Below are 26,399 nucleotides of genomic sequence, written 5' to 3' on the forward strand. Positions count from 1 at the left end.
TCCTGTTTGCAACGAGGCACTAAATAATACTGCAAAACATGTGGCAAAGAATGTCACTTTTTGTCCTAAATATGATGTTTGTGGCAAATCCAACACAACACATCACTGAGTACCACTCTTCATATTTTCAAAAATGGTGGTGCTGCATCATGTTATTGGTATGCTTGTCATCGGCATGAACTAGGGAGTTTTTGGGGGGGCATAAAAAGAAACGGAATAGAGCTAAGCACAGGCAAAATCCTAGAGAAAAACCTGGTTCAGTCTGCTTTCCAACAGACACTGGGAGAAAAATTCACCTTTCAGCAGGACAATAACTTAAAACACAAGGCAAAATATACACTGGAGTTGCTTACCAAGATGTCATTGAAGGTTTCTGAGTGGCCCGGTTACAGTTTTGACTTAAATCGTCTTGAAAATCCATGGCAAGTCTTGAAAATGGCCGTATAGCAATGATCAACAACCAACTTGACAGAGCTTGAAACATTTTTTAAAGAATAATGGGCAAATATTGTACAATCCAGGTGTCCAAAGCTCTTAGAGACTTACCCAGAAAGACTCACAGCTGTAATAGCTGCCAAAGGGGATTGTAACATGTATTGAGGGTTGAATACTTATTTAATCAACAAGTATTGCTGGGTTAATTTCTAATAGTGATAGTTTTTCTTTTCTTTCACTTTGACATTAGAGTATGTTGTGTAGATATTTTACAAAAAATTGAAATTAAATCAATTTTAATCACACTTTGTAACAGAACGTGGAAAAAGTCAAGGGATGTGGATACTTTCTGAAGGCCACGTATATCCTCCCTTTGCAACCCTATTAATATATGCACAAATATACACATTCATCGAGAAGCATATGAATAATAAACAAACAAATATAGCATACAATTCAAATACAGTGCATTTGGAAAGTATTCAGACCCCTTTACTTTTTCCACATTTTGTTATTCTAAAATTTATTAAATTATTTTTTTCCCTCATCAATTTACACACAATACCCCATAATGACAAAGCAAAAAAAGGTTTGTAGGATTTTAGCAAATGTATTAAAAATAAAAATCAGAAATACCTCATTTACACAGGCATTCAGACCCTTTGCTATGAGACTCAAAATTTAACTCAGGTGCATCCTGTTTCCATTGATCATCCTTGAAATGTTTCTACCACTTGATTGGAGTCCGCCTGTGATAAATTCAATTGATTGAACATGATTTGGAAAGGCACACATCTGTCTATATAAAGTCTCACAGTTGACAGTGCATGTCAGAGCAAAAACCAAGCCATGACGTCAAAGGAATTGTCAGAAAAGCTCCGAAACAGGATTGTGTCGAGGCACAGATCTGGAGGGTACCAAATTTCTGCAGCATTGAAGGTCCCCAAGACACAGTGGCCTCCATCATTCTTAAATGGAAGAAGTTTGAAACCCCCAACACTCTTCCTAGAGCTGGCCGTCAGGCCAAACTGAGCAATCGGGGGAAAATTGGCCTTGGTCAGGTAGGTGACCAAGAACCCGATGGTCACTCTGACAGAGCTCCAGAGTTCCTCTGTGGAGATGGGAGAACCTTCCAGAAGGACAAGCATCTCTGCAGCACTCCACCAATCAGGCCTTTATGATAGAGTGGCCAGCTGAAGCCAGTAAAAGACACATGACAGCCCGCTTAGAGTTTGCCAAAAGTCACCTAAAGGACTCTCAGACCATGAGAAACAAGATGATGAAGATTGAACTCTTTGGTCTAAATGCCAAGTGTCACCATCCCTACAGTGAAGTATGGTGATGGCAGTATCATGCTGTGGGGATTTTTTTAAGCGGCAGAGACTGGGTGAGATCCGTCAGAGAGATCCTTGATGAAAACCTGCTCTAGAATGCTCAGGACCTCAGACTGGGGTGAAGGTTCACTTTCCAACAGGACAACAACACTAAGCACACAGCCAAGACAACACACGAGTGGCTTTGGGACAAGTCTCTGAATGTCCTTGAGTGGCCCAGCCAGAGCCTGGACTTGAACCCGATCTAACATCGCTGGAGAGACCTAAAAAGAGCTGTGCATCGACACTCCCCATCCAACCTGACAGAGCTTGAGAGGATCTGCAGAGAAGAATGGGAGAAACTCCCCAAATACAGGTGTGCCAAGCTTGTAGCATCATACCCAAGAAGACTCAGGCTGTAATCGCTGCCAAAGGTTCTTCAACAAAGTACTGAGTAAAGGGTGTGAATACTTTTGTAAATCTTATATTTCAGTTTTTTATTTTGAATAAATTGACAAATATGTCTAAAAACCTGTTTTCGCTTTGTCATTATGTGTGTAGATTGATGAGGGGAAAAAATGATTTGATCAATTTTAGAATAAGGCTGTAACGTAACAAAATATGGAAAAAGTCAAGTGGTGTGAATACTTTCCAAATGCACTGTACAAACCCTGTTTAGTTTAGCCTATGGGTCATTGTCATCAACACACATAACTAAGAAAAATACAGTCTAATCAAATGGACAATGGAATTAGGAGAAATTAGGAGAAATGGAATTAGGAGAAATTAGGAGAAGTTCATATAAGAGGGGGGAACATATGTCAGCCTCCTCTTTTAATGACAGTAAGAGAAGTAGTGTGAGAACGAGATAGAGTTCTGAATTCCCCACACCTCCAGTGATCGGATCTTGAAGTGTCTCTTGCAGAGAGGGGCGCTCTCGAAGGTGTCACATCGCTCCGTGTAGCCCCCCTCCAGATCAGCCTGGAGGCAGAGAGCATGACCCCCATCGCCACCTGGCGAGACAAACACATCACGCTCACTGTAAAATATGTCAGCATTGAATTTACAGTAATAACAGCAGCCCACTTCTAGCTGCTGCACTTCTCAGTAATGTTGACATCAACACAAAGAATACAAAGGGTGGATACAAAGAATAGGCCATGTGAGAAGCCCTAAGCTGTTTCCTACCACCATCGTCAAAGTCGCTGCAAAAACTCTTATACGTGGCAGTAATGCTCCTGAGACAATCAGGCCTATCCGGGTTTCAGAAGGTTATTGATCACTCCTTGTGACACTCTACTGACAACTCTGAACAGCAAACCAATTAGCCTACATATGAGCAGCTTACCAATGACTAGCCTTTCATGGTCTCCGGCGATGAACATGGAGGCCCCTTGTTCCTTGGCCCTCTTGGGTGAGGGGGAGAGAGGTCCGGGGGAGGAGGCGGTGAAGGGGATGGTCAGGTAGCTAGGGTCCTGGAGGGTCCCGGATGGACAGGTCAGGTTGGTGTGGTTGGTAGTAGAGGTGGTGGAGAGTGGGGTAGAGGAGGAGTCCTCTTTACCAGAGGAAGTGTATACACAGACCCGAGCAGCTCGAAGGTCTGGAGAAGGTTGTCTCTTGGCCGTAATGTTAACCACAGCCCGTTGGTAGCGCTCCATGCCTGGACGAAGCTGAAAGACCATGAATTAAGAATGAACAATTAAGTTCCTGCATTGACTGATTGACATGGGAAAGGAATGGAGCCTGTGTTCTTCGACAGCACAATCAGTAAAGATTTCAACCAGTATTTTTTACGCTAACACAATTGATCAAAATCAAAGGAAAAAACATTTGCAAAACCAGCCTTTTCAGATCTGTAGATTGCAATTTCTCTCACCGTGAAAACAAAGCTCTCCCCAGTCCCAAAATACGCAGGTTCTTCTGAATCATACTTTTTCCGCTCAATCAAATCTGTCGACAGGAAGGCACCACAGACCTGTGGAGTGACACAGGGGTAAAAAGTCTGCATAGAATCTAGTTGAGTGTCAAAAAATAGACAAAAAAAAGGTTTTCTGCTACTGTAAACTCACCTCTTCATCCACAGTTTTCAGAAGCAAGATCGCTGGCTCATGCCCCTCAACACAGGAATAAAATCTTGAAATGAGGAAAAAAAACTACTTTAAGCACTCACAGTGAACAATAGCAATGAAACTTTTTTAGACAACGGTTATTCAACAATCCCAGCCCCTTGGAATGTCTTTATGGGGGGTGAAAGTTCAAAGTTCAATGGAGGGGTGACGTCCTGGTCAGGGTCAGACTTTTAATTGGGGTCATCACATCCTGGCACGACCACCCTGTGTATGGCTAGAACCAATTTAAAAAAGCATGTCTGCTGAGGCAGGTACGTGTCAGCACAGTGACAAGGGAAAGTCAGAGAATCCCAATCAAACTCTTTGAAGGACATCAGAGTCAACATGCATAGAGATTCCTCATAGTGGAGAAAAATAACTATTGGCGTCTCAACGTTTGGACGCGCTCTAGGACGAGACAACAGCCGGTAATTGTGACATAGGCATTCAGAGCATTTCTAAAACGATTTGCAAGTGCTGATGAATATTATCTACCACATTTTCTCCTGACAGACCAACAGAACACTTCTAGAGACATGAATAACTGTTGTTAACTGATGTAACAGGAACTGTTCCCACATACGAACTGGAGAACATTTGGTCATGCACCTTAAGGCAAAAATGTTACTGATACTAACAATACAGCCTTTCATTATTATGAAACTGAACCCTAATGCGAGTTTATACAGCTCTGTGCTGTTGTATTTACTGTAGACAGTTCTGGGCTGCTGAATGTACATGTCTTCACCACTTGATCCACTACTTAGGTAAAACAGTGAATAAAAGTCACTTACGAGGCCAGGCTTCGGCCATGTTCGTTGGTGCTGAACAGCCTTTTGGGATTGAAGAGGGCAAAGCGTTCAGGGATCCAGGCCCAGACAATCCTCATCTCTGTCCCCGTAACAACGCTGGACCTGAAGCTGTCAAAATCCACTACCTGGCACGACTGCCTTTATGGAGGAACAGAAACAGTTTGAGAATGTAAATATTTGTTTTTAAGCGTATCTTCAGATTACAAATAAATGTAAAGGAACTCAGAAAGTAAAGATTTGTAAACGTTTTACAGCTCAAAGGGATACCGTATCTAGGTATAGTTTGGTAGAACAACGGTAGCATCTCTATAACAAAGTGGGTTGAACGTAATCTGTCATAATCGTCCTATGAGGAATAGGGCTGACTTGGTGATGGCTTACTATCTTTTGTTTTCCGTTAACAGAGAGTGGACCAATTAGATGTTCATCAAGAGTAGAAACATTTTCTCAAAGAACTCCCTTGACCAATAGCCTCACTCACCGCTTCTGGTGGATACTGATGCCTTTCTGCATGAGTGAGTCCTTGTTAGCGTTGAACAGTAGGTTGAGCTCCCTCCGCGTGGCCAGCTGGATACTGAAGGCCCTCTCCAGCAGCTTCTCCACCGTGCAGTGACGTGCCACATTCTCCACAAAGCTCTTCATGTCTCGCCTGAAGTCCTCCACGTCGGCGACACGAGACGAAACCGAGACCTTGTACAAGCTGAGAAGAGCCAGAGCCACCCTGTAGAGAACCTTGTAACCCTCCAGGAGATAGACATCCAGGACCCTGATAGCGTATGTGAAGGGGAGGTCGGCAAAGATCCACATGATCCAATCAGAGTAGAACTCAAAGAGGTTCTGGTGGGAGCTGGCGATGAGCTTGCGGATGCCGCGGCAGTACTTGTTGGCCAAGTCACCGAAGGTCATGCAGGAGGCCCGGTAGGTGAGGAATGTCTGGTCGATGTAGCGCTTGTTGGGGTCATTGTAGGCGATAAGGCGGCAGATACTGTGGAAGCACTCTGCTTCATCTTCGCTGAAATGCAGGAGGAGAGCCACCAAGGCTGGGAGGATTGGGCAGAAGTTGATGTCCGGAAAGTGCTTGCCGATGCAGAGGAGGACCTTTTTGACAGAATTGAGACCAGCTTCGTTGAGGCAGTACCTGGGGGTGCGAAGAATAACAAAGATACTTGCTGTGTTATCATGTTATGAACAGAACATAATGTACATGTAATATTGGAAAAAGCATGATCATCTTCAGATTCTCCTATCAAAGTTTAATGACTAAAATAATTTGATCATGATTTGATCATCTGAACCATTCTTCTCTGATAGCTTCATAGCCAGTACCTAGGGATCACGCCATCATCCATGTACTCAGGGAACGGGTGTGTGCTCATCTTCTGCTCCCCGAAGAGCTTCTTGGCCACATCCTGGTAACGATCTCGATCCGGGTTGATGGACCTGCAGTTGATACCATGAATTATATGATAATAGGCCTTGGCCCTTAGTGTATGGGGCATGGCCCAGAACCCTGATCGACCCATGGTCTTCAGCTCCTGGTGGTCCGACTTCAGAATCCTCTGGTAGCGCTCTGAAGATTCAGGGTCGATCTTCTCCCAGTCCACAAACTGGCCATACTTCATGCCAGAACAGGAGCTGATCTCCCAGTTCTCTGATTCAGAGATGGTCATCATGGGGACACCCTTCAGACTGCCTCTTCTGCCTGTTGGAGAGAGGGAGGAAGAAAATTAGCTACTAACATCCTAATTAATAAATGTATTATTTAATAAGTTAATTGTTATAGATCTGTGTCCATCCAAAGTAACATTGTTGTTTTGTATTAAGTACACTGTGTTTGTGCATATTCTGCATTTCTCCCCTCTGTTCTTCATATAACACTAGGAATATGGCAAAATAGAAAAATAAACATAAATGGTCAAATAAACATGAATCAGACACTTTTAAACATACTGTAATTTGCATACCATTGAGATCTCTGCATGGCAAGTGTTTGTTGGTGTTGGACTTGGATCTCTTGTTGAGCCGAGCCATGATCCCCAGATTCCCATCCGCACTATTCTCCGTCTTCCTGTCCCCACTCTTCTCCAGGGAGTTGGATCTTGGCCTCATGGCGTTGGACCTGGTAAAGTTTCCTTCTCTGTGGAGTTCAGACGTCTCGTAACTATAGAAAGACCTGGAGCGTGGCCTGACAACGTTCTCATCTTTCGCCGTCTCGACGCCATACTTTTTGGCGTCCTCTGGGCTGTAGTAGGAATGGGACCTGGGTCTTCTGTGTCTGGCTGCTGAGCTCAAGTCCTGGTCCTGGTCAGCGGTTGTTTCCATAGGAGACGGGTCTAAATGTATAGTCCCACAAGTGGAGAACTTGGGCGTTCTTGAAACATGGATCATGCTGCCTGGTACAATATTCTCCTCTGCAAATGTCAAGTTCTCCTCTATATCAATGACAAGACAGTCTCCAGTGGTGGTATACTTCTAAATGTTTTCCATGTGCCCTGTGGATGTAGGTTTTATACACAGTTGTCAGTTCGTCAGGTGACCGGCACAGAAAGTGATATGGGTTTGTTTACAGTGTTTTTGTGTATTCCGAGTGGAAAATTCCTCTGACTTAAGTCCAATTACTGTGGAGAAAAGGAATGCCTCCTTTCTTCAACTTCCAACACCAGCAACAAATGAACTAGGGCAATGAAATCAAAACATCAATAAAGTGGAAAATTATTATTGTTTCATTTGATAATAGGCTACTGTGTAAAGGACAGTCTCCATTGCCATATATGGGAAGTGAATGCCTATGCTATTATGTGAATACACATTTAGATGTATCAAAATATGTGTGAAAATCATGACTATATAGAAATGAGTGTTCTCACAAAGCATGTATCCTACTTTTAACCAGTTTATCTTCCTGGGTTTATCTGATATTGTATTTGGTATCTTGGTTTATCTTTTATTGTTAATTTGCATGTTTATGGCAACATTTAACAAAAACATGAAAGATTATTTTACTTTCTAAGTCTCTTCAGAGGGGTTGGGTTAAATGCGGAAAACACATCTCAGTTGAATGCATTTTCCTTTCCCTTCCCTTTTCCTGGAGGAACATACAGTAGCTCTATGAAACTGTTTTATAGGAAAACATGGGCGTGCCAAATGGGCTCCTCTATTCCTAGAATTAGCAAAGGTTATCATTTCACACAACAGATATTGTTTTGATCAAAACACACATTGTTTTGCTATGAAACATAGAAACCTCTGTAAATAGATCTATTTAAATGTGGGCTTACATGTTGTTGAGGAAAAACAAACTCGTATCCTATCTTGATGATTGAAGGATCTGTAGCCTACAGTATGTTTATACTAGTAGTGTCATAATCCTCACATAATGTTACAATAAGGACTTCCATATCACTAGACAAACAGGGGGCAATGTGAGGCCGTGTTGACATTTTTTTCAAAAACAACAAAACATGAGCAGTGGTTATGTCGCCCTTTTATGACCTTTACACCACCAAAACAAAAGTAATTACATTGCTGGCTGTCGCCAAGGCCACACAGCCACAGCTCTATAAATAAATAGAAACAAATAAAGTCATAATGTTTATTAGAAATGATTTGGATATTGTCTTATTTACTTATTTTAAGAGGGTAGATACACACCAACACAGTGACAGAGACTAGAAGATTTGTCAACTGTGAATGAACATTTGGTTTGCAGGCTACAGTGGGTATGGTATGGGACTTGGGGACAGCAGCAGCTCTGTCAGAGAGGAACTTTACAATTGATTGATTTGGATTCATTTGATCAGCTTCTCATTGCAGTAAACGATTCACGACTGAAGTTATTTTATTTTTATTTTATTTTTTTAATTAACAACAAATCAATACATAAAGCACATGAGGGAACACAAGCATACATAGATTACAAACAATAGACAATCGAGCTAGGGGGTACAATATCACATTACAATTACACAAGGACCTTAAGGGACATGCATATACTTACAATTCTAACAGCTTTTTTGTTAGTAGAGCATTTAACCGTCTTAAAATACAGTTCAATTTCTTTTTGTAGGGTACGAAAATGTGTTTTTCTGTTTGTAAATTTACATTTGTGTATATGAAATTTGGCCAAAAGAATAATGAAATTAATTACATAAAAATGATTCCGCTTATTTCTATTGTATGTAAAGAATCCAAACAGTACATCTCTCCACAATAGTGTAAAATCTTCATAAATGTGTTCAATTATAAACCTACTGATGTCTTGCCACAGTTTTTTTACATGCATACAATGCCAAAAAAGATGCACAACTGTTTCTGGGTGGTCATTACAAAAGGAGCAATTTGAGTTGATGTTTTCCTTAAACTTCTTCATATAGTGGTTGGCAGGATAATATTTATGAATAATTTTAAAGGAAATTTCCTTAATTTTGTTAACAAGTAGGTATGTTTGTGGCAACATCCAAACTTTTTTCCAACAGATATTATCAATAAATCCATTCCAATAAGGCATGACATAAGGTATAGATACAACATCCTGCTGAAACAAGGATCGTATCGCTCTGTTGTTGAATGGACCAAAAGAGAAACAAATCTTTCCTACTGATGAGTCAACAGGGTCAATAGAAGGTAGGCTCTGAGGGTCAGGTCTTGACATGTTCCTGAATAACATAGCAACACCTGAGGGAATGGCATCTAAAACAATTGCAAAATCTTTAGGTGTTACAGGGACCTTGTAAAGTGATAAGAATTCTTTATAACTGAGTAAAAGACCCTCTGCATTTACCAGTTGGCTCACCAATAGGATATTATTTCGGAACCAATATTCTAAAAACAGAGAGGTATTTTTATACAATATATCACGATTATTCCATATATAATATCTGTGTGGAGAAAAATTGTGTTTATAAATTAAGGACCATGACAAGAAAACCTGCCGATGAAAAGCAGAAAGTTTCACTGGAACTTTGTCAATATTATAATTGCAAAACAACATGAAGTTAAGGCCACCAAAAGTAGAGAAGACATGATGAGGAATAAAATTCCAGATAGAAGTGGGTCTTCTTAGGAATTGTTTTATCCAAATGATCTTGAATATATTATTTAAAGTAGTAAAATCCAGAAAATTCAGTCCACCATTCTCATAAGTGTTCATTACAACAGTTTTCCTAATGTAATGGGTACGGTTTCTCCAAAGAAAGTTGAAAAGCATCTGGTCTATCTCCTTGCTTATTTTCACGACTGAACGTTTGTTACTCACAGGACTCCCTCCTGACATCACACCCAAACAGGAAGTGCCTCCTAATTATCACACAATCTATGGAGTAAATATCGAAAAAATGTATTTATTATAACTCGTTAACATGTCTCAAGATCCCTGGTAAGCAGATTTTAAGGTGGCCATTATGAGTATGTTTAAGATAGCGTTGGATGAAATATAGAAATACGTCTTCAAATGTATATATGTGTGTTATTAGCTGGATTGTTAACGTTAGTAACAGTAACTCCTTTCCCTTTAACCGGCTACTTCAAAAATAAATAGCTAAATACGACTTGACTCGATAAGTCGGTCTGTATGTTATATTATCATTCCCATTGATAGTTCACACGAAATGAATTGCAATGCTCGTTCGCCGATAACAACATACTGTACGCAGGGTTATGACTTAAGTAGCTAACGAGCTAGCTAGCTAATTTATCTAACGTTACCAGTAGCTATGATGAGGAACAAATTGTCTCCAGTGCTGAATGACAGTTAATCTAAACTCGAGACAAAGTTGGCCACACTCAATCAGCCCAAATGAATTAGTCTCCAACTGATTTATTTGTTGTTATTGTTATACCTTGAAGAATTGCAACATCTTCTTTTGAACTGGCTTTATTATAGTGGTTCATACACCAATTATTTTAACTACATATTCAACTATAGTACTACTCACGATAATTGTATACCAACCTGGTTTTTGTAGGTTACAGAATTATGATGCCACTTGCCGCCTTGTTCAAGAAATTGCAGAGAATATTCATGAAAGAAACAGACAACAGAGGACAGGAGGGAATCCTGCAAAGGTAACTATGATGACAACCTGCTTAACTACATATTTGTTTACTCAAAAGTATATAGCAGTGCCTTCAGAAAATATTCATACCACTTGACTTACTCCACATTTTGTTGTGTTGCAGCCTGAATTCAAAATATGTTGAATATTGTTTTCCCTCACCCATCTACTGTACACACAATACCTTATAATGACAGTGAAAACATGTTTCTAGAAATGTTGGCACACTTTTGAAAATGAAACATAGAAATATATAATTCACATACCCTTTTAAACCCCTGATTCAATACTTTGTAGAAGCACCTTTTGCAGTCTTTTTGCTTACGTCTCTAAGAGCTTTGCACACCTAGATTGTACAATATTTGCCCATTTATTCTTTTTAAATTCTTCAAGCTCTGTCAAGTTGATTGTTGATGATTGCTAGACAGACATTTTTAAGTCTTGCCATAGATTTTCAAGCCGATTTATATCAACTTTAACTAGGCCAAACCAGGAACTTTCAATGTTGTCTTGGTAAGCAACTCCAGTGTATATTTGGCCTTGTGTTTTAGGTTATTGTCCTGCTGAAAGGTGAATTAATCTCCCAATGTCTGGTGGAAAGCAAACTGAACCAGGTTTTCTTCTAGGATTTTGCCTGTGATTATAGCTATATTCCATTTATTTTTATCCTTTAGTCCTTTCCGATGACAAGCATAGCCATAACATGATACAGCCACCACCATTCTAGAAAATCTGAAGAGTGGTACTCCGTGATGTGTTGTGATGGATTTCCCCCAAACATAATGCTTTCTATTCAGGACAAAAAGTTAATTTATTTGCTCTATTACTTAAGTGCCTTGTTGCAAACAGGATGCCTGTTTGGGAATATTTTTATTCTGTGAAGGCTTCCTTTTTTTCACTCTGTAATTTGTCAGTATTGTGGAGTAACTACAGTGTTGATGCATCCTCAGTTTTCTGAAATCACAACCATATTAAACTCTGTAACTGTTTTAAAATCACTATTGGCCTCATGGTGAAAATCCTTGAATGGTTTCCTTCCTCTCCGGCAACTGAGTTAGGAAGGACATCATTATCTTTGTAGTGACTGGGTGTATTAATACACCATCCAATGCCTAATTAACCACTTCACCACACTCAAAGGGACATTCAGCATCTGCTTTTTAAAATGCTACTATCTACCAATCAGTGCCCTTCTTTGCGAGGCATTGAAAAACCTCCCTGGTTGTTGTGGTTGAATCTGTGCTTCAAATTCACTACTTGATTGAGAGACCTTCCAGATAATTGTATGTGTGGGGTACAGAGATGGGGTAGTTATAAAAAAAATCATGTTAACCACTATTATTTAACCCTGGAATAGTACATTCAACTTATTCTGTGATTTGTTAAGCACATTTTAGCACATTTTAGGCTTGCTATAACAAAGGTGTTGAATACTTGTAGACTCAAGACATTTCAGCTTTTCATTTTGTATTCATCTCTTAACATTTTCTACAAACAAAAGTCCACGTTGACATTATGGGGTATTGTGTGTATATCAGTGACACAAAATCTAAATTTAATCCATTTTAAATTCAGACTGTAACACAACAAAATGTTGAAAAGGTAAATGAGTGTGAATACTTTCTGAAGGCACTGTAGCTACTGTATTTTACCATTTCTGTTTAGAAATTGATTGTAAAAGTGTTTATTTGTCTGTCCAGATCAACATGACACTGCGAGCGTCGCTGCAGAAGCTGAAACAAAACATCAACCAGCTCAGAGAGAGTTTGCTCCGAGCCTCATCCTCTCGGCGCATGTATCCTTCCTTTCACAACATTATCACTGGTCCTCCTGGTCATGTGACTGATGACACGCAGCACAGTGCACCAAACCGGTTTGGTTTCACATTCATGACACTGCGGTGTAGTTGTATGTGAAGGTCCTGTATGTAAAGGTCCTGTAGAGGGCAGTGCTTTGTAAGAAATTGCATCAATCCTTCACTCTCTGCAATGAAAATCTGTGATTTGCATTGTCTGTTACTTTATAGATGATTGATAGTAAACTAATAGTCCAACTCCTTGTTAATCATGTTGTGGGGTCAAACATTTTTGACCTTAACACAACTGCCTCTCCAGAATGCAGTCAGAAGCCGATCGGAGACAGAATCTTGTTGACGACCTGGTCACCAGGGACAAGCAGCTAAATGCCACGTTCAAGGGTGATGTTACACATCCAGAGCTCTCGAGGTATTACTCCCTCTTACAGCTCATTATGTATAAGTAATACACACACACACACACACGCTCACACACACACGCTCACACACACACACACACGCACGCACGCACGCACGCACGCACGCACGCACGCACGCACGCACGCACGCACGCACACACACACACACACACACACACACACACACACACACACACACACACACACACACACACACACACACACACACACACACACACTGCTCATTAAGTCTCCTTTTAGCATATGCCACTCATTGTAAGTGAATGTAAATGGACCAGAATCTGAACATCGGTCATAGGCAATTGGTGATGCACCAAAGCCCGTCCTGCCAGCGGAGAACTATCTCTTTCTATCTGCTAGTGCTGCCAATTAATTGTCTTGACTTTGTCTCAGCCCAGATGTGTCTGAAGGGTCTAACGGATCCACGGTTTCTTTTGAGGATAAGTCACCGGTCACTAACTTTGTATGCAAAGAAGGTCTTTGTACTTCCGTACGACCATTTGTCTGAGCCCATTCGACGCCATTGGAAGTCTAGTCTGTCTAGTCTGTCATATTGGGGCCGGCGCAGGGCAGTTGACTTCTAAATCGCTCAGTTTCTCATTCATCAAGAGGCTTTGCTTGTCTTGCACTGGTGATCACACTCTTGGCACTGCCCGAAACTGGTACACTGAGGCTCAGTGAAAAAATTAAAGGGATCGGATGTGCAACCCAAGCTTTTAGAGTTTATAGTTTATCACTCTCCGCTGAGCTCATATCCTCATCCTGTCATCCTCATCTGCCAGTGGACCAATCAAAGCACTGGATGCCACTGGCTATATCCTGTATTCTCATATTATTCTTAATTGAAGTGACAGCTCTGTACAGGAGCTTAGGAAAACACTTCGGAAAACGGTCATTACTCAGCATCTGCCTTGACCTGCCCCAGCCCAGGTGACATATATTTGGACAGCCAGGAGGTGAAATGAATGGCACTCACTCAGTGGTAACGGCATGGACTTCCGCTGTCAGGTTTTGAGCATGTTTTGTATGTGAAATTAAATGAGGGTCAAACCCCATTCATTTGACAGGATCGTGCTCTTTTAATAATACACAGGCTACAGGGATAATACTGAGGTTTTCAATTTACCTTCCAGGAATAGTGGAATGGCCGTGTGTGGTAAAACTCAGGATCAGTCATCGATTGATCAAATTTGCAGACTTTCGAAACGTTAACTATTTTCTTATTAGTCTGATCTGAGACTGCTCCGTTTATACGTGTTTCACAGACTTTCTTGTTTGGATTAATCCACTTAGGGGCTGAAAGCAGGGAGGGATGGGAACACTTGCTTTTAGCCTTTTTATAGATCCCACAGACAATTACGAATATTGGTGGCCCATAACTAAATCAAATGGCAACTAATGAATTACAGAGTTGATCTTACTCTTGTGATCTTACCATTTCAAGTTTCCCCGGGAAAATATACAGTACCAGTCAAAAGTTTGGACACAGCTACTCATTCCAGGGTTTTTCTTTATTTTTACTATTTTCTACATTTTAGAATAATAGTGAAGACATTAAAACTTTGAAGTAACACATATGGAATCATGTAGTAACCCAATAAGTTTTAAACAAATCAAAATATATTTGATATGTTATCTTCTTCAAAGTAGCCACCCTTTTCCTTGATGACAGCTTGGCACACTCTTGACATTCTTTCAACCAGCTTCACCTGGAATGCTTTTCTTTCCTTAATGCTTTTGAGCCAATCAGTTGTGTTATAACAAGGTAGGGGTGGTATTAAATCAAATAAATGTATACAAAAGATAGCCCTATTTGGTTAAAGACCAAGTCCATATTATGGCAAGAACAGCTCAAATAAACAAAAAGAAAAGACAGTCCATCATTTACTTTAAGACGAAGGTCAGTCAATCTGGAAAATGTCAAGAACTTTTAAAGTTTCTCAAAGTGCAGTCGCAAAAACCATCAAGTGCTATGATGAAACTGGCTCTCATGAGGACCGCCACAGGAAAGGAAGTTACCTCTGTTGCAGAGGACAAGTTCATTAGTTAACAGCCCAAATAAATGCTTCACAGAGTTCACGGGGTGGCAGGGTAGCCTAGTGGTTAGAGCGTTGGACTAGTAACTGAAAGGTTGCAAGTTCAAATCCCCGAGCTGACAAGGTACTGTCGTTCTGCCCCTGAACAGGCAGTTAACCCACTGTTCCTAGGCCGTCATTGAAAATAAGAATTTGTTCTTAACTGACTTGCCTAGTAAAATAAAATAAAAAGTAACAGTCACATCTCTTTATCAACTGTTCACAGGAGACTGCATGAGTCAGGCCTTCATGGTTGAATTGCTGCAAGAAACCAATATTAAAGGACACCAGTAAGAAGAAGGAACTAGCTTGGGCCAAGAAATACAAGCAATCAACATTAGACTGGTGGAAATCTGTCCTGTCCTGGTCTGATGAGTCCAAATTTGCCTCCGTTCCTCCGTTCATGCATTATTTCATAGTTTTGATGTCTTCACTATTATTCTACAATGTAGAAAATAGTACAAATAAAGAAAAACTCTGGAATGAGTAGGTGTGTCCAAACTTTTGACTGGTACTGTATTTTGATTCACAGTGTATTCTGTACTTTGATACTGACGTGGGGTGGGTGGATGATTTGAGAGGGGGTGGGGAAGAGTGGGTAGGTAGACCTGGCACTCAGTGTGTGGTCTTTGGGGTGGGTATTAGCCTCGCTTGGATAACCTAAGCTGTTCCATTTTTTCGAGGAGAGGGGTTGGTCCGGGATAAGGGGGCTTATTTTATTTGTGAAACAATACATTAGAGAGAGATTAGCCTCTAATCAAGCAAAGAAGAGACGTGGCGCCTCCATTTTGAAGGGTCACTGCACCCCAACCCTCTTTGGAACACCCCCAAGCCCCTTACCACCCCTTTTCCCTTTATCAATCTCTCCTTATTTTAAATTGTTTTAACCTTTATTTAACTAGGCAAGTCAGTTAAGAACAAACTCTTATTTACAATGACGGCCTACCAAAAGGCCTCCTGAAGAGGACGGGGGCTGGGATAAAATATATATATATATATATATGACAAAACATACATCTCGACAAGAGAGCCACCACAACACTACATAAAGAGACTTTATATTTGATCACTCCTGCAACAAGTCGAAATGAGTTCAATCGGCCTTGTCCAAGTTACAGCCTCAGAGGCCTGTCTGTCTATCGGGTCCTCGGTGGCAGTGGAGTGTGATGCGGGCTGCCCAGAGATGCCTGATTAATAAGTTGGCGGGCCCCAGTGGGCGGTTAATTGGATAAGCTTTAATCTTCACACGGCGGGAGGAAGTGGAGATCCGCCACGCGGTAGGATAGTTACCAAACCTGTCGGAAAGATTAGCTTAGCGCTGGCTGCCGACCTCCTTGTCTCGCCCTGGCCGCCGCTGCTGAGTAAGCTGGGCCAAGGAGTAAAGAGAGGGAGATGGGGTGCTTCAAACTACACACTCGCCCTCGGAAAGAGGAAGGAAGGAGATGGCGCCATGCTTGACATACATCACAACCAACTTTGAGTTCAAATTTAGTACAACCTGTCCTGTCCAATACCAGCGTGAGGAGAGGAACTTCACAATGTCAACAAGTATACCTATTTGAGGTTTCTGATCACACCATTACTTTACCTGGTGACATTGTGGTTTGTTATGAGCCTGGAATCACATCTACAATGACATATTATTCATTCTGTTCAACATAGTGTACCACAAGGATTTGATGAGCTGTATGATAATGTAGTAAATGGGCTTTGTTAAGGGAAGTGGAGGAGATTTTAAGTGCCTACTTCTGACAGCCAATGGCTGCAATCCTAATTTCCCTGACAGCCAATGGCTGTCCCCCAAGGTCCCCTGACAGCCAATGCCAGTCCTCCAGTCAGTCCAGTCAGCGCTGTCTGAGGTGAATTGCTGGGTCTGACCAGTAGGTGACACTGTCTTGACGGACGGGATTGATCTATCTGTACTAACAGAGAGCTTGACACTTCACCGCAACACAACCTCAGGGTCTGAGGCAGCCTCAGACAGCTTTTCCCCATTAACAGAAAAATTGCTCAAAACCACACAACAGTGTTAAGCGCTACACAACACAACAAGAGCACTCTGGTGTGCGTGCCCGTGTGTGTGCGCGTGTGTGTGTCAGTCAGAGTGAAACACAACTGTAAACTTGAGGGCCCGTGGCTGTGTATGATTAGCATGCAGTGTTTACATGTCGAACAAGCCGGTACTAGTTTTTTTTTTTAAAGCAACTAAACATATCTGCTTCCTTGTTCAGAACGTAAAAACCAAACAAGAAAATAAATAAGCCTTGTCTCATCTGAAGGGAAGGACATGTTGTTACACAAGTCCACATCAGATGAGTAACATGAGTGTTACAGATGTAACCGCTTGCCACAGAGGTTGCACTTGTGTCCATTGTACCGTGTTTGTTTGCGAAGCCGAGGGTTGACGGTGCGTGTCGGTAGTTCCGACGTGTGTCCCGGTCAGGTGATTGACAGGTACAGGGAGTGCGTTCTCTCCACCCTTGGCATGCTGATCATGTTGTTGTGTGACATTTCCCAGGTCGACCCTGATGCCAGGAGCGGGAGGAGAAGGAGGGGCCTCGGCCAACCCCTGGCTGGTCAACGAGCCAGAGGAGACCAGGGGCCTGGGCTTCTCCGCGATCAAACAGCAGCAGCAGCGCATCGTCGAGGGTAAGGTTCAAAGGTTCAAAGTTCAGATAGAAGTGTATGGTGTGGAACTGTCAGGTAGACTAGGGGGTGTTGTCAGCTCTATTCATTGTATATCTGTCTACAACAGTCCGAACGTTTCACATCACTGACTCTGAATACACCCCTGATCAGATCTAGGATCAGCTTGTACCTTCAGAGGCCTAACTTCACCCATGCAAAACTGACCTGTGATCAGTGCCTCTAGTAGGAAACACAGAGATGGCGGTCCTCCTCGAGGCTACACCTTGATAACTATATCCACACGGTCACAGGATGAGGTGAACACAGTAACTCACATTCAGCAGATTCGATTTCCAGCCTCTCCCAGTTCCTAAATTGTTCCCACATGCACTGTAACTGCAACATCCAGGCTGATCCTAGTACAGTTCACCTGACTCCACATGAGTCTCCTCTGTTATGTCTCCATTACAGTTCTGGCTGCGATCTGGCTATTTTCAGTTTGTCAGTATTGTGGGGATACAGTGAAACCGCATCAAGGTTTTGAGCCCCCATTGGGAGTTCCGGATGTAAGTTTAGAGCCTATAGTGAGCAACCAAATCTGTGGTCTCACAGATTCCTGTGGTGGTGTCTGTGTCAAATTTAGAGACAAAGGGCCTTCTCCTCTCCTCACTAATTCCCTGAACCCCATGAAGCACATATAATAACCTGGACAAACTCAGTGTAACACCACTCCTCTGTAAAATTGTGATAGAGAATGATAGCTTCCCACAAGTTATGTATCCGTCTCTTTCACAAAGTCACTGTTCAGCTGCCCCCTTCTCCTTTTTCACCGAGTATAGTTAGAACAGTTAGAATAACAGAAGTCAGGCTGAGGTGTGTGTGTGTGTGTGTTTGTTTGTTTGTGCGTAAAGGCATGTCTTTGTCGTGTGTGTGTGTGTGTGTGTTTTAAGTGCTGTGAGTCACCTGTGGCACGCTGCCCCCTAGTGTTGCTCCCCAGTGCTGAACCCCAATAGCGTCATTCCTACTCACCAAATGGTTGCTCTGTGAAATCACAAAATTGCTCTCTCTACCAATGAGTCATTAAAGAAGAATTTCGGCATGTCTTTATAGTTTTACCACCTCTCCGCTGCTACATCTGACACATTTTTGTGTGGATGCGTAATGTGCTCTAGAGTATTTGTATGTGAGTTGAATGGGGTTTTCCTAATTGTGGGTTGTTTATTGATGAACTGTATAATTCAGGAATCATCAACTAGATTCAGCTATGGGACCATTTGTTTCTTCTTGAGGGGATGGTCAGGAGGACGGAACGCAATTACAAATCATTTGTAGACCACAAATGAACCGCAAGAAGCCAAAACAGATATATTTCACTAAAACATAATATTTTCAAACCTTGCTTACATTTGTATACGATCACGTATCTCTCTCTATGATGAGTGTGAATACTTTGGAACAGATTTCCAAAAAGAAGATCCCTTAGAGCTGATTTGGTGGTGTTTTTACAGTCTTATAAATACAAATATATACAGGGCCTTTAGAAAGTATTCACACCCCTTGACTTTTTCCACATTTTGTTGTGCTACAACAAGGTGGGATTCAAATGGATTTAAGTGTCATTTATTTTGTCAATGATCTACACAAAATACTCTGTCAAAGTGGAAAAAGTTACAATCACCTTTGGCAGCAATTACAGCTGTGAGTATTTCTGGGTAAGCTTTTCACACCTGGATAATTGCACATTAATACTTTTTTTTAAGTAACTACAATGTTGTTGATCCATCCTCAGTTTTCTATCACAGCCATTAAACTCTGGAACTGTTTTAAAGTCATGGTGAAGTCCTGGAGCGGTTTCCTTCCTCTCCGGCAACTGAGTTAGGAAGGACGCCTGTATCTTTGTAGTGACTGTGTGTAAAGTGTAATTAATAACTTCACCATGCTCAAAGGGATATTAAATGTGTGTTTTTTAAATGCATTTATTTATTTTTTATAGGTGCCCTTCTTTGCGTATCATTGGAAAACCTCCCTGATCTTTGTGGTTGAATCTGTGTTTGAAATTCACTGCTCGACTGAGGGACCTTACAGATAATTGTATGTGTGGGGGTACAGAGATGAGGTAATCATTCGAATATCACGTTAAAAACTATTTTGGACACAGAGTGAGTCCAAGCAACTTATTATGTGACTTGTTAAGCACATTTTTAGTCCTGAACATATTTAGGCTTGCCATAACAAATATGTTGAATACTTGACTCAAGACATTTTAGTTATCATTTTTTATTAATTTGTTAACATAAAATGTATTTAAAAAATGGGTATTGTGTGTGTAGGCCAGTGCCCTAAAAATCTAAATTGAATCAATTTTAAATTCAGGCTGTAACACAACAAAATGTGGAAAAAGTCAAGGGGTTTGAATACTTTCTGAAGGCACTGTAGATATATACTTTCTGAAGGCACTGTAGATATATACTTTTGAGGAAACATCAGGTTGTCATCATAGTATCAACGCTTACCTTTGCAGGATTTATTTATTTTTTTGCTCAGAAAAGTTGGAGGGACAAATAAAATCGCCCTTTGGCCAAATTCGGTCCACGGAGCGCCAGTTGGGGAACCCTGCTATAATGTATAGGTCTCTCTCTTATGGAGCACCTCTCTATTTCTGTCTGTCTCTCTCTATCATGCTGAACAGGGCTGAGTTAACCCCTTTGTCTCTCATCCCTCTCTCTGAACAGTTCAGGATGCTGGGTTGGACGCGTTAGCTGCCGTCATCAGCCGACAGAAGCGGATGGGTCAGGATATAGGCAACGAGCTGGACGGGCAAAATGGTAAGGATGGGTGTGTGTGTGTGTCTGCTATTGCTTCTACGACCTACTCTGCGTCAATCAGATAAGTCCACCCTACCTTTCACCCCAACAGTAAGACACAAGCTCTTTATCATATTGTGTATGTGTCTCCCTAACAAGGGAAGGGTGTATATAGTTCATGCATAGTTCTACCAGCCACACACCAGACCAGCCACACCTTACTCCAAACCACTGTGTGAAATCAATCAGACACGCTATTATTTCAATCATGGAACAGGGGTCAGTACCCTTTACAGGTGTTCCAAGCCACCTTGGTCAGAGTCACAGAATTAAATAAAGTGTTCATCCCAAATGGTACCCTATTCCCTACACAGTGCACTACTTTTCACCAGATCCTGGTCAGAAATAGTGCACTATATAGGGAATAGGGTGCCATTTGGGACGTAAACGATGCATCTCTATTGTTAAAGTGACCTCAAGGTGAGCTCTCAGAAAACGTCCAGCCGTCCTTCTAGAAGAGCTCTGCTGGGGGTGGATCTGTGACTGTGTCAGGCTGTATAGTCTGGTTAGGAGGAATGTGAGCTCCCTGGCACACTGTTTTAATGCGTTTGCGGAGAGAGTCAAGTGCTGTCCTGGAATCAGATCCGCTTTGAGGTAATGGCTGTGTTGCTGTAAATAGCTCTGTCATAGGAGGCAGGCGGCGGGCTGAAGGCAGGTCTGAGCATATCGCTCCGGTTCGTCTACAGATGGAGGCACTTGAGAAAAGGTTGTAGGATGCCAGATAGTCATCATCCGCCTCTCGCAGGACCATTAGATCTCATTGTTTCCTCAACCGTCTCTCACAGGACCATTAGATCTCATTGTTTCCTCAACTGTACACTCTCCATCTCAACTACACATTTCTTAGTTGTATCCTCAAGAGACTCCAGTTTTGCCTGATTATTCGTTTTAAAGGTCCAATGTAGCCATTTTTGTCTCGATATCCAATCATTTCTGGGTAACATTTAAGTACCTTACCAGGATTGTTTTCAATTTAAAAAAATCTAAAATGAACAGAAACACCTTTGTAGCAAAGAACAATTTCTTAAACAATTTTGCTAGGACTGTCTGGGAGTGTTCTGAGTGTGGAGGGGGAAACTGAAAACTTGCTGTTATTGGCAGAGAGGTTTGGGAATCTGTTTCTTATTGGTCTATTAACTCATTTACAACCTGGTGATATCACCAGGCAGTCCAAACAGGCAGACATTTCAGGCTGCCTTTTCAAACAGCTCTTACACTAAAAGGGCATTATCATCATTTTCACAGTTTCACAGTATTATTCCAACCTAGTGTGGAAATGTATATGAAACACAGGAAATGTAGTTTTTAACTGCACTGGGCCTTTAAAAAAAATAAAATATATATATATATATATATATATCTCCTTTCAAAGCGACGTTTTCTGAGAACAGAATATGTTAGGGCGCTCTTGACGTGTGGAGGACACCCAAAGCCTATAGGGGGCAGAGGAAGATCGAGATGGACTTCTATCAGGCTTGGTGTCACTGTATATTGACTGTAGAGCGTATGGAGTGAGTGGGCTTAGTGGTCTGATAGAGGAACGTTACACTGAGTTCATTAGTTCCTGCTTGCTGTTCTTGGCATGTTCCCGGGCCGCACCGCAACGCCACAACCCCCGCGGGCCAGACAATTAGTGGACCGTTGGACTAAATGGTGCTTTTCTTTCTCCCGCCATGAGCACAATGTGATGACATGATTGATGTTCTCTCCCTAAAGAGCCCAGACTCCTTCCTCTGGGACATTATAAATGTAGGCTATATCCCAATAATGTTAAACAGCTTCTTAGTTATTTTGTTAGTCCTAACGGAGAGGAGCGGATGAAGCCATAGCCCCAAAATCACACCACTTTGTTTATGTTCTTCAGCCATTTTGGTGGACACCTATGAATATTCAATGCATATTTCAATTTATTTATAATGTGTTTATTTTAGATGGCCAGTTCCAAGTTTGGTCAGATGACTTTGTATGGTCCTTTTCTGGGGCTGTGCTGAAACAGATCCCGCAGGGATGTGTAATCGAATGACCTTTTGAGATGGAAACAAAAACGAGTTTCCCTTCTGCTGCTGGGAACAAACAGTAGACGTTTGGCCTGCGATCCTCCCCGAGTCAGAGGGTAGCTAACGGCTTGATAGTTTCAGCCTGCTCTCCTCTTACCTTATTGAGCTAGAGAAGGATCATTGGTTCCCCTTCAATCCTCAGAGTCCGAACCGACGTGTTATTCTCTTTTCGCGTTTCTTCTTTTAAGTGTGTGGCGTCAGTGTTTCCAATAACAAAAGACCTCGGAGCGGCAGATCGTCTGACGCGACGACGGTGAGTTTAACTGAGAGTCCGGACCCGATGCCCCGGCAGCAAGCAGGCGGAGCAGGCGATTGAACACTTCAGCCCTGATACAAAGTGGCTTTGATATTTTAGCTAGGCAGTCCACATTCCCCTAAAGTGCACTTTATCCAAAGTTTTTGATAACGGCTCTCTTTCACTCTTTCCATATTTTCGATCACGACCGAATACATCTCCAAACGCCGCCTAGTCCCCTGTGCATGTTCGAACCTCTAACCAGGTCCGCCTGGTTGAAATTGAAACCAAACCCGGCAAATAAGAGTGTTAGGAGGCCTGCCTGGTCTCACGGACTGGCCCACCTGTATGCCTGTCCCCGGGGGTATTACATAGAGGTGATAAACAGAGGGATGAGATGGGGGGGGGGGGATCCAATAGTGGATCAGTCCAACATCCTGCAGTCTCCACCGGCTTCCCATCTGAATTTACAGTGGGGCTCAGAGTTCACGAGACCAACTGACTATTACTCACCCGGTCTCACACACAGGCCTCAGGGCTCTGGAGCCTACAGGCTTCCCTCGCTTTCTCTCTTCCTCCCCTCTTTACCTCTGCCCCTCTCTTCTCCCTTCTCTGTATTTTCTCTCCTTACGCCTCGATCCCACCGACAGTGTCGTTGCATTTTGGTACACCAGAAGTACATTAGTTTCCAACGGAGCGCTGCGCTTGCCATTGCGTTGCGGAGGCAGTTGCAGTGCGTTCTGTATGGCTTTATACGCTGGATTTATCGAACGTATGCGTCAATCTGTGTGCGTAGACGCCTTGGCAGAAATGGTAGCAGAAGGCGAATGTTGAACTTTTGTTGCACACATATCCCGGTGATGCATTGTACCATTTTGCGCAGTGACGCTATGGGTGTGATCGAGGCGTTAACCTCTCTTTAACCCTCTTTCCTCTTTCTCTCTCTCTCTGGCTCTACTTATCCCTCTCTCTCTCTGCCTCCTCTCTACCTCCTCTGCCTCGTCCACCTCGACCTCCTCTCTCTCTCTCTCTGGCTCTACTTATCCCTCTCTCTCTCTGCCTCCTCTCTACCTCCTCTGCCTCGTCCACCTCGACCTCCTCTCTCTCTCTGGCTCTACTTATCCCTCTCTCTCTCTGCCTCCTCTCTACCTCCTCTGCCTCGTCCACCTCGACCTCCTCTCTCTCTCTCTCTGGCTCTACTTATCCCTCTCTCTCTCTCTGCCTCCTCTCTACCTCCTCTGCCTCGTCCACCTCGACCTCCTCTCTCTCTCTCTCTGGCTCTACTTATCCCTCTCTCTCTCTGCCTCCTCTCTACCTCCTCTGCCTCGTCCACCTCGACCGCCTCTCTCTCTCTCTCTCTGGCTCTACTTATCCCTCTCTCTCTCTGCCTCCTCTCTACCTCCTCTGCCTCGTCCACCTCGACCTCCTCTCTCTCTCTCAGTGGCTCTACTTTTCCCTCTCTCTCTCTGCCTCCTCTCTACCTCCTCTGCCTCGTCCACCTCGACCTCCTCTCTCTCTCTCTCTGGCTCTACTTATCCCTCTCTCTCTCTGCCTCCTCTCTACCTCCTCTGCCTCGTCACCTCGACCTCCTCTCTCTTTCTCCTCTGCCTCCTCCCATCTTCTCTCTCTCTGCCTCCTCTCTACCTCCTCTGCCTCGTCCACCTCGACCTCCTCTCTCTTTATCCTCTGCCTCCTCCCATCTTCCCTCTCTCTGTTCCCCTACCCTCTCCCTCCTCTCTCCACCTCCTCTTTCTCCACTCATTCTTCTCTCTCTCCTCTCTGTGAGTTATGGCTGAGATGTCATGGTCCCAGAAGAGGTGTGGGACAGGTGGAAAAAAGAGGATATATCACACAGCGTGGTGAGCAGGGGAGGCCAGGGAAGGACTTCAAACAGCCAGGCATACTGATTGCTGTTAGCCTGAGAGTTCCCTTGCTTGATTTAGGGGCGGGACGGTCTGCATAGGGCCCCGCAGGCCTTGCAGGGTGCTGGGGTACAGGAAGCCGTGGCTGCAGGCTGGAGAAACTGGTGGGTGACTTGAATCCACACCAAACCAAGCCATGCCACCCTAAAGACATCATACCACCCAGGTTCTGATGGGCATACTGTATTTGATGGGACAATTAAGGATGTGCTGGTGTTTTAAAAAGGTCTTTAAGCTATAGGGCTATATACCCAAATGCATGATGGAATGCGGGCCTGCAGGCACGCACACACTCAGGGAACACTCTCAGGGGACACACTCAGGGAACACACTCAGGGAACACACTCAGGGAACACACACACACACACACACAACCTAACAGAACAGTTAATGCTTTATATGCCCTTATATGAGACACAGAGGTTCGATTAATGTTTTCTGCATATACTTCGTGTGAATAAGCGTTTGGAATGTTTTTCTTGCCGAGTTGTACTTAAGTGACCCGTATTATTGCGTCGTACAGCTTTGTAGGTGCTTCATTTCTTACTTGTATTAAATGACAAAATCGACAACGTAAAATTAACAGGCTAGCATAATGCTTTTGGAGAGGCAGGGAAAATTGATTTCATTTGAAAAGCCTAGACTCCGACAGTTTGAGTGTTCCCTTTCTCTGTCTTTTTAGGGGTTCCGTTTTTCTTCTGATCTCAGTCCTGTTGCAGTGTTTCCCCGTAAATAGATTAAGCTCTGTGCTCGGGGCTAGCCTCTGACCTGAGTGCAGTGGAGGTTGCAGTCGGCTCCTTTTTGGGAAAGAGCTTGAAGCCAGGGTCATCAGTGAAGGTGACCTGTTATGAGTTTAAGAAATGAACCCAAGGCCCTCGGTTTCTCTTGCATCCCTGTCTTAAAAAACACTGTGAATCTACAATGAATGGTGAGAAAGGGTTGAGCAAAGTAGTAGCAGTTTTAATCCCCAGGCTTTGCAGGTGTGATCTGTGAAGACAAGAAAGCCTTTTTCCCATTTGGACAGTAGATTTTCCCTCTTTTTGTTCTGTTTCTTCAATACCTATAAAAAGAAAAAGTCAATCTACGTTTTTGGGTGTGAAGATTATTTATGATGTGTGTCATCACCAGGCCTGTTCATATTTCTGACATGATGTGGCGTAAATCAACCATATTTTTATTTCCAAATTCAATGTGGCAGAAAATGTCCCTGTGCGTCTCACTAAATGTTCTATATCAACGAAATGAAGGTTTTTGCTGCTAGAATCAACATTGTTTGACTTTATTGGTGTTGATATTTCTCTGATTCGGGTCTGGAACAATGACATCAGCCCGTGTCACAGTGGTCTGTGATTATGAGTGACGGCCAGTCTTGTAAAAGTGGGTCTTTTCGCGGGGCTGTGGAGGGTTCCAGCTGTAGGGACTAGTTTTCCACAATACACCCTCACTTTGGTTGGAATAACCAGGGAAAGGAGGGTGTGTGGTTAAGCGTACGTGCACACACACACACACACACACACACACACACACACACACACACACACACACACACACACCCTTTCATTCCAGGGTTATCTTCCCTATTACAAGCCTCATTAAAAAATCCAGCATAGTCGACGTGGGCTGATCAAATGGATGGATGAGTTCATTTATTTTCCACACGCT

The 26,399-nt window shown here is 42.7% G+C and overlaps 2 protein-coding genes across 2 annotated transcripts in view; one reads left to right on the plus strand and one right to left on the minus strand.

Moving 5' to 3' along the window:
* Positions 1-2,314: 2,314 nt before the first annotated feature.
* On the minus strand, positions 2,315-7,131 carry LOC109892885 (TBC1 domain family member 24). The gene is made up of 8 exons (XM_020485784.2): positions 6,633-7,131; positions 5,995-6,370; positions 5,150-5,806; positions 4,651-4,806; positions 3,818-3,881; positions 3,625-3,723; positions 3,097-3,418; positions 2,315-2,761 (listed from the first exon to the last, which is right to left on the minus strand). Exons 1-8 carry the CDS (start codon positions 7,054-7,056, stop codon positions 2,583-2,585), a joined length of 2,277 nt encoding a protein of 758 aa, XP_020341373.2. The 5' UTR covers positions 7,057-7,131; the 3' UTR covers positions 2,315-2,582.
* Positions 7,132-9,917: 2,786 nt separating this feature from the next.
* Positions 9,918-26,399, plus strand: part of LOC109888541 (syntaxin-8-like) — a 43,224-nt gene continuing 26,742 nt past the window's right edge. Inside the window, exons 1-6 of the mRNA XM_020479711.2 lie at positions 9,918-10,042; positions 10,632-10,731; positions 12,422-12,516; positions 12,836-12,946; positions 17,550-17,680; positions 20,392-20,484. Of these exons, the coding sequence (XP_020335300.1) occupies positions 10,026-10,042; positions 10,632-10,731; positions 12,422-12,516; positions 12,836-12,946; positions 17,550-17,680; positions 20,392-20,484 (547 nt within the window). The 5' untranslated portion in view covers positions 9,918-10,025. The remainder of the gene's footprint in view (positions 10,043-10,631; positions 10,732-12,421; positions 12,517-12,835; positions 12,947-17,549; positions 17,681-20,391; positions 20,485-26,399) is intronic.

This window comes from Oncorhynchus kisutch, linkage group LG1 (assembly GCF_002021735.2).
Source record: "Oncorhynchus kisutch isolate 150728-3 linkage group LG1, Okis_V2, whole genome shotgun sequence".
In the NCBI taxonomy this organism is placed as follows: domain Eukaryota; kingdom Metazoa; phylum Chordata; class Actinopteri; order Salmoniformes; family Salmonidae; genus Oncorhynchus; species Oncorhynchus kisutch.